Consider the following 9,324-nt stretch of genomic DNA (forward strand, 5'->3'; position numbering starts at 1 on the left):
CAACGGTAACCGGGGTAGACCGGGTTGTAGCCCGGTAAAGGGTAACCGGGTTCCGGGGCACCGGTTACCAAAATATGTGCGTTCCCGCCCCACCCCTAGCGTACCGGGCTGACCCGGGTCGAATCAGGCTGTGATTCGACTGGCCCGGCCTGATTAACAGGCTTACTTTCACCGCATACCGTTGGGTACCATCACCTACCACTTTCACCACCAGCCACCTCCATTAGCTATCATCGGTGGACCACCACATCCATCACCACAACCAGCACCTCATAAGCCACATCGCGGACTATCATCGTTGTCCGCTACCGCCGCTGCTAGTTTTAACATTGTTCAAATAATTTTTACGATATCTTTTGAATATTTTGTGGGTATAATATTTACTTAATTATTTTATTTAAATTTTACATTTATTAACTGTTAAATAAAGACAAACTACATAAATCCAGATGCTAAGATAACAAACTGTCTTAATTATACATATTAAGATCAGAAACTTCAAAAGTTCTCTTCCCATCCATTCTAAAACCTAAGATACTTATATAACCAAAAACCAAAAATAAAATTAAAAAAAATACAAGCTATTTGGAATAATCTCAAACTGAGGCTTTCCCTTCCCTTTGAGATGGGAAATAGACCGGAATGGATTTTATCTATCTACAGACCTATTGACAAAATAAAAAACTAGTACAGGAAGACAAGGAGCTTAAAGATGAATGTAAAAAATGTGGGGAATTCAGACGGCAGCAGTTTCTTGCATTTGGCTGTCAAATCTGCTGGTCAATACTTGAGTTGCCCGAGCACTTCTATGTTGTAATCGCTGGTGTAGCATCTCTGACATCTTGTTGAAAAACTCCGCATCCCATCTTTGTATTAACACAGGATCTTCGGCATAACAGATATATATGGATGTTACCGCGCTTTCCACCACAACTGTAGCCAGTCCAACCTGAAAATCGATATACAATGTCAAATAATAAGGAAGACTGAGAGTCATAGAAGAAGAGGATAAGTCATTATGATATCCTACATTTTTGGCATCGACCATGTTACTGTAAACAAGCTCAAGTTTCAAATAGTGTGTAATGGTGATCCCAAAGGCAACTATCTTAGTGACTAATAATCACAGTTATTTTATAAAGGTGGTGCTATGGTATCGCAGCTCGACTATTCTATCGAGTGCATGTACCTCCCACAGCATAAGTATCGGATAGCTCTATCTACCAAGGCTTAGCCAGATGAAAAAAATCACTTGTCATTTGTCTCTACTGGGATTCGAACCTTGTTCAACCATTATTTTCACCCACTTCTACCACTAATAATCACATACCCCGGACATAAGACTCATATGGTTTTGTGATGATGTTGAATGCCTATGCACTTTGAAAATCAAGAAAGAATAGATTAGGTTATATGAATGGATCATCAATTGATCGCATATCACAAGGTTCAACCAAAGTTCATAACTGTGAATCCCGATAAAAGTTGATATTTATTCCGCCAGCTTAAAAGTGTGACACCAGGTGCAGCATCTCAGCATGACCTATTCTTGTGTGCTGAATCCTCAGTTAACAGTATTTATATTTAGAAGTTCCTCAAGCTTATTCAGATTGAACTCTGACTTTGGCAATACTTGAGAGGGACGCACATGTGGGCAATAAGGCCGTGAGTGAGTACATGGTGGATTGGCAGGAAAAAATGGAGAAGGCTGGTGAAGGTTATCGTCTTAAAGAAATAAGTATAGTCGCTATTCTTCATAATTATTTCTTTCATCTTCCATTTATCTTTACTTAACATCACATAATCAAACTGAATAGTTGTTCAATTAGATCATTAAAGAACTTGAGGACCATTTAAAGACAAACATCATGAACAGAAAGCAATTGAAAAGAGAAGATTGAATGAATTTGGGCCCTAATATCAGGTAAGGATAAAAACGGAAGTGAGGGAAGACAAAAGGGGCATACACTTTCAGACAATAAAAGTAAGATGGGAGCTAGGATTTGATAACTATAACTTACCAAGATCATTCCCATCAACAAGGAAGTAGAACCCACCATCATCACTCTGTCAGGATGCTTGATCCTTGTCCAAATTCCTGCACAAGTTCCGGCTACCAGCCCACCCACAAGAGTTCCCATCAATATAACAGCACCTGAGCAGTCATAGGCAATAAGTGCTTCAACCCCCGTTGATTGGAATAACTCCCAGGCATCTCTTGCCGAGCGATTAAAGTTTTTACCATAAACTGCAATCTGCGAAGGATTATGTTTGAAATATGACATCAAATTCACTAACTAATTGAGATCTGGTTCTGGTAAAATTTTTAAAAATTCACTACAATGCAAAATTTCTTCCAAAGTGCTACTTATATTATAAGAACACCATCATCATCAAATAAGATACAAAGAGTACCTAAAGTACAGGAAATATAATGAAACGTTCAAAGTAAGATATATGAATGGTTTGCTCCAAAGGACCCTTCCCATCTCAGATCTTGCTCATTCTCGAAAATCAAAGCATTATATGTAGATATTTAAGGTTGTTTGCTGAAAATCAATCCATCTACCTAGAAAGATAAACTGTTTGGCAATAGCTTTAATGGCAATCCAAATGCAAGGCCACTGCCAACAACCTTAAATATCTACATATAAATAAAAAATACAGACTATGCTTTTCAGCATCCTTTTCATGCAGCATTAGCGGCCCTTCTTTGTTCTGTTGTGACTCGAGCCTGGAAGCTACATGTTATGGCTAGCAATAGCCCAACACCAACACGAATTAATTACTCAAAAGAAATACTCCTTCCGTCCCAATTTTTGTGATGGATGGTATTTCCTTTTTAGCTTGTCTACAGATAATGACATCTTTCTATATTTAGAAATAATTTAACTCTAAAATTTCTATTTTATCCTTAAGCAGATGATTTATAGCGATACAAATATCTATGGCTTGTTTTAGACCACAAGTTTGAAAAGTCTTTCTTTTTTTCTTAAACTCAACGCCCAGTCAAATACCATCACAGAAATTGGATCGGAGGGAGTAACTGATTAGTGCATGTGGCAATTTACATCACATATTTCCTTAAAATCCGTGTCCCATCCTGAAGTGGGACAAAGACTGAGATATAACTTATAGCCGGGCCACACTCTAGCTACTCCAAAGATTCATCAGCATCCATGCATGGAATACTTACACACCTAGTTGCCAGAATATCACACTTGCTCAAAACTTATAACTAGCTCGTCATCTGTTAAATTGCACAAATATAAGTGCATCATGCTAAACACAAACAGATGGGAAAGAGGATCAGATAAAGAAGATTATCGAGGGGTTGGCACACATTTGGCATGTACGTTGTCTAGTTGACAAATCCTAGACTACAACCAAAAATAATTTCATAAATGAAGCAAAGAAGATTAATAAAGAGCTGAGCACATTGTGTATGTCAGTAGTTGATAAATCCTAGACTACGACCAAATACTATTACTGAAATACTCTAGAGAACAGTTAGAAGACCAAGAACGTTGTACGGTAGTGAATGTTGGGCCGCTAAAGTCCAACATATCTACAAGATATGTGTTGCAGAGATGTGGATGCTAAGATGGATCTGCAGTCATACAAGAATAGATAAGATTAAAAATGACCACATTCGCCAGAAGGTGTAAGTAGCATGCATGGATGAGAGAAGGTCGCTTGAGATGGTTTGGTCATGTCATGCGTTGACCTACAGATGCATCGGCCAATAGGTGTGAAACTATATTTAACTTATATTTTATTTGTATATTGATGGCATGAGTTGAGCGGAAGTGAGGCGTAATTGCTGTTGTTGTGTGGTATCCGAACCAACCTGCGCACACCTCAATTAATACAGGCAGCCTGCCATAATCCACAGGTATAGGTGTTGGTTCTGCTCCTCAAGAATAGAGCAGATGGGCTCATGATGAGTGTTGTAGCTAGGATGTGACCGCGGGATGTGCAGGTTCATTAATCCTATGCCTCAACTACTTGGTCATCCCTTTCGGGACAACTCAAATAACCAAGCTCAGTGGAGACATCAATATCAAAGCAGCAGTTACTCTTTTTTTGTGATAACCCTGGTGTCCAGACCAGCTTACGCACACCTCTACTAATTCCACGAGGTACCTACTATCTCCCACCAACACAGGTACCGGGCAACTCTGTCATTATCTAAGTTTGTTGAGGTATACCGTTAACTAGATTGTCATTATCATCTTCTTTTTATATGTTATCAGGGATTGCCCGAAGCTGCTTTCTGGGAGGTGACAAGGTGTTGAACTGCTAATCGTTTAGTTTTTGATAAGGAACTTCTACTTGTTTAGTAAGTAGTGCCCTTGCAAGACTTAAGAGGGTACCAAAGCAAGATCCATGGATGGGCTATCAAGGAGAAAAAGAGAGTTGTGGATCTGGAGTTTATCTATAAAAGGTGGTCAGCAGTTGGAAGGTGAAGTAAGACCCTTCATAAAAGAATCCATTTTAGGGACATAATTTACAAATATATTGAAAAAATCAACCATGACTTGAAGAACGGAAATATTAACGAAGTACCTGGACATAAGCATATTTATTGAAGAAACGGACTAAGGTCTCAACCAAATGAAAGAGGAAATCAACGCAGCAAAGCAAACACTCATTCTTGCCAATCTTTGATCTGACTCCTCTAATCTGCACATACACGAAACTAGTCAATCAAAAATGTTCATACGTTCAGTTAAACAATATGTAAGTGCAAATCTTACCCTTCATATGAGAAGTTAATATAACAGACAATTAGATAAGAACAGATTGACCAACCTTCCACCGTAATGTCCGGATCGCAGCTGTAAAAAGTGAACCATAGCAGATGCTGCCAAACGAGGTTGTAACAGCATAGCGTAAGGATCTCATCACTGGTTTGGGAGGCATTGAGGCTGCTTGCCGACCACCATTAATGAGAACTAGAAACACCATGCCCGACACTATTACATGAATAATGTTACACAGTACTGCACCAGTCCAAAATAGACTCACACAGAACACCTGTACATAACACAAGCAATCAACAGCTCATGGTGCTTGGTAGCACAACCAGTATAAATTTGATAGTGACTAAACACTAAAACCAGATCAAATGAAGAGCACAAACTTGCCAGCTCACCACAAGAAGCCACCAGCGTCCACCATCACCAATACTAAGCGCTACAACACCAGCTACTCCAAAAGACCAAAGTACTAGCCATGAAAGCATGACTAGCATGAATGCACATGAGACTCCCACAACTTCAGGAAGGCTCCACACCATCTTCACACCTCTTTGTAACACCAACATGGTAAATGGAAGTCTGCGAAATTGGGGAAAAAGAAATTTTTTCACAAAAACCAAGACTTACTCAACAGTGTCCTTATTCAAAAAAATCTTGACTTCTGTATTTATATGCTTTCTAAGCTTTAGGAAAATTTACACAAACCTCTCCATTAAATTTGTTTAAAATATTAAAAAGCTTATGACACCATCAAACTTTTTTTGATAACCGAGAAATCCCCAAGGGCTAGTGGTGAAAGGAAATTTGGAGGACAAATGGCCAGCCCCTCTACCCTTCACTTAAATACCATGCTTTTGTTTGCGACAAGGATCAAACTTGTCAAATATTTTAACTCCAATCTAAACTATCCTAGAACTTCATGCTTGTAACAAACTAAAAAGGAGGTTCGCATGATGTGGCATTTTATTTTGGAGAGGTAAACTTACAAATCTGTCGAATGTAACTTTGCACTAACTAGAATTTTTTTATACAGGGAGAGCAACCTCCTTTCAAATGGTAGGATGACTTTCTATCCAAGGAACTTCATGACTGTATATCTAATTTCATTTAAAATCAGGATGACAGGGCTGACTCCAGATAAGATTTCTTTCAAGAAAACTAATCTGCAGATGCTCCAGCAGACATGCACATAACAAATGATAGATGACCTTTAAAATTGATGACAAGAGCATGCATATAGAGAAAAGAAAGAAATAATGGTCTCCTTCCCTACAATATAAAAAACGAAGAAAGTAATAGTATGACCAGAGAACACTGACTTGCAACCAACATAATGCCCTTTGTAGAAACTGTAGTTTTCTCTTTATATATAAAAGCAAAAAATAGTAAAGTCCTCATTTTATACAATCTCACAACACCACAATTTTCTCCAAGCTGGTAGAAAGAAAGTATGGATAGCGGGCTCATTTTCACTACATTAAATAAAAAGAAAAACCAAGATTCGTTTCTGTTTCTTATTTTTCAAAATCATGTTTTTTTCCCGCTATACCTGTCTATGACTGATATTACGTACAAAAACTGCAATACTGCACCAACAGCAAATGCAACACCCCAGAAAAATTGCTTCTGCCAGAAACACAACACACTGATCACAGCAAGATATGTGGTTAAGATGTGAACCGAGAATTTCATCATGCTATTAGCACTTGAACCAAGCAACAACAACCAAGCCCATGCCAGAACTGTTCCCACTGTGCCAGCCACGGCATACAAAGGCCAAAAGTCCTCAGTCAAACCAGGCTGATTCTCAAGGAACATGTTCGTGAACCTATCGATTTTGAGCCTATCCTTTTCCCTAAACCTGTTAAACCCCAATACAGCAAGTGCCACACCTACCAATACTAGATGCAACATGAATACCCCCATCCAGAACACATCTCGCCAATGCCGTGAAACTTGTGAAGTGATCAGTTGTCGAGATCTATTAGCATCTCCACTCGACCCATTCCCCACCACATCCTGCAGTCAAATAGATAAAGAAAATAATAAAATCTCAAACTTCTCTATGTCTGCAGAGCATAAGTAAGACTCGATTGGTACTCCCTGATTCCATTTATTATGGTGGCTTTTGATGGGGTTTAAGATGCAAAATTCATTTTAGTAATATTTAGTGCTAGTTGAAGAAATATTAAAGAGTGATTGAAACATGAGTTTGATAGAGAAACATCACATCAAAATGGAGAGTGTGTTAGACAAGAGTCGGAAGTTCACTTTTCCTTTCTTTTGCATGTTTGGTGCATATTGAAGTACCTACTTGTGAGTATGAAGGTTTAATTGCCACAGAATGTTTTGTAAGGATAACATCAGCCTTTTATGATACAAATTAAATGCTTATTGATATATCACACAAAAAAAATTATATCAAAGTTTAAAATTTGAGTTGTTAAATGAGTTTGAATTATTGATAGCTACGAAAATTGTATAGACCGGGATGGTGTCAAACCTTTTGAAATGTCTCAAAATGGAAAAGTAACACATAGGTTGAAAAGGAGGTAGCAACAAAGGTCTTAAGAAAAACATACTTCACATAAGGAAACTAAAGCACTGTTGAAGTTAAACTTTTTTTCTTTGATAACCGACAAATCACCGATGGCCAGTGGCGAACAGTTGGAAACTCGGGGGGTAATGCCCCAATTTAGTTGTGAAGGCACGAGTGTACACATTCTACTATTATACTCTCGCCGCCCCAATTTATACATGATGCATTTCCATTTTTATAAAACTTTCGCAACATTCAAGAATGTAAATTCACTTTAACTAATCAAATTTAAAATTTGTATCTAATAATCTCTTTTAAACTAATTTTACGCAGCACCTCTTTAATATTTCCTTCCGCTACCAGCAATATGGTAATAAATCAAATTAATATCTTAAATTATGTTCCAATCAACAGCGTCATATCCACGAGAATACAATAAATGAGTATCAAATTCAGCATACAACTCACACTACCTATCTGCTTCTTACATCTACCCACTTGTAAGCATAAATTTACCACAAAATCAAAGCAATTCAACTTTCAAATTTATCCAAACACTCAAAATCTACTGCCACATCGAAAAATGTCCAGAAAATTGACTAAACATTGCAAATACAACACAAATTCATATAGTTTACATCACAAGCACACTAGTAAATATCGACTAAATAAACCATAACATTCACTTGTAATTATAAATTTTGACACAAAATCTCGAAGCAATTTAACTTTGAAATTTAGACCGTCAAACTGAAAAGCTCCAAAATATTGACTAAACATTCTATAAAAAGGTTGCAAATTCAACACATAATTCACACAATTTACATCACAAGCACACTAACAGCCATAACATTCACTTATAAGCATAAAGTTTGCCCAAAATTGAAGAAATTTAACTTTCAGATTTATTCAAACACTCAAAATCTACAGATACAGTGAAAAAAATATTCCAAATAATTGATTAAACATACTACAAAAAAAAAAAAAAAAATAAGTTGAAACTTTATCACATAATTCACACAATTTACACAAGCATAAAACCATTACACAAGTAGGCATAAAATAAAACTTATACAATAAACGATCAGTAGTAATTAAAAAAAATTACAAATTACCAAAAAAAATACAATTAATAAAAAAACGAGTAGTGAGATGATTACCGGCGGGGGAGCGGCGGGGGAGGGAGAAGCGGAGCCGTCGTAGGAGGAGGAAGAAAGAGAAGAGAACTGAGAATCACTCATCGAGAAATTGATGATGATGATCTGGCGGCTATAATTACAAGAACAAGTAACATTGGTTGTATAAATTCATACAAAAACTAATTTTCTTTATAAATAATAACAATAATCTATCTGTAAAATGTTCATTTGATTAAGTGTACATTGAAAAGATTGAGAGGAACAGGAAGAGTCAATGGAAGTTTTAATTATTAGGGATTTGAAATTGACTACTAACGTTTCGTTTTCTATTGCTTTCCTACTGTTCTTCGCTTTAGGGGAGTTTTTGGGTTTATATATGGAGTGAAAAGAAACTGATATGTAACGGTTAACAAAATGGTAAAATAAAGACAAATGGATTTTTCGTATTCCTGCACAAATATTTAAAAAAAATCGCCATAAATATGAAATATTAATAAATTATATACACTGATAATAAAAAAAAATATTTTATTGCCAATGGGATTGTAATACTTTTTATAGCATGTATTTTTATCTAATGTGATTATGTTTGTCTAAAGTTGAGATATGTCGGATACAGCTTCTTTACCAAAAGTAAAGGTTATTTGTGAGATTAAACTTAGCTTATTGTTATTGTATTTTTAATCTAATGTTGAGTGGTTGAGATACATTTTTATTGGTTAAGACGCGATTATCTATGTTAATAATTTTAATATTATTAACTTGATTTAACTTCAAATGTTAGCTCATATATACGTAATGGTGGAGCCACATGCATCCAAGGGGTATCAATCTCAAAACATTACACTGTTAGCTTGGTAACCTTTTCTAAAATATGTATAAT

At 36.5% G+C, this 9,324-nt stretch overlaps 1 protein-coding gene across 2 annotated transcripts; it reads right to left on the reverse strand.

Moving 5' to 3' along the window:
- Window positions 1-456: 456 nt before the first annotated feature.
- LOC107778805 (uncharacterized) lies at window positions 457-8,787 on the reverse strand. 2 transcript variants are annotated; one of them, XM_016599116.2, is made up of 7 exons: window positions 8,463-8,787; window positions 6,313-6,782; window positions 5,159-5,342; window positions 4,816-5,040; window positions 4,570-4,686; window positions 2,022-2,255; window positions 457-949 (listed from the first exon to the last, which is right to left on the reverse strand). In XM_016599116.2, exons 1-7 carry the CDS (start codon window positions 8,541-8,543, stop codon window positions 737-739), a joined length of 1,524 nt encoding a protein of 507 aa, XP_016454602.1. In that variant the 5' UTR covers window positions 8,544-8,787; the 3' UTR covers window positions 457-736. The 2 variants fall into 2 exon arrangements, with proteins under 2 accessions (XP_016454602.1, XP_016454601.1); XM_016599115.2 differs by having other exon boundaries at window positions 5,147-5,342; window positions 8,463-8,785.
- Between the last annotated feature and the right edge of the window lie 537 nt (window positions 8,788-9,324).

The sequence above is a fragment of the Nicotiana tabacum genome, chromosome 24 (assembly GCF_000715075.1).
Source record: "Nicotiana tabacum cultivar K326 chromosome 24, ASM71507v2, whole genome shotgun sequence".
Taxonomy (NCBI): domain Eukaryota; kingdom Viridiplantae; phylum Streptophyta; class Magnoliopsida; order Solanales; family Solanaceae; genus Nicotiana; species Nicotiana tabacum.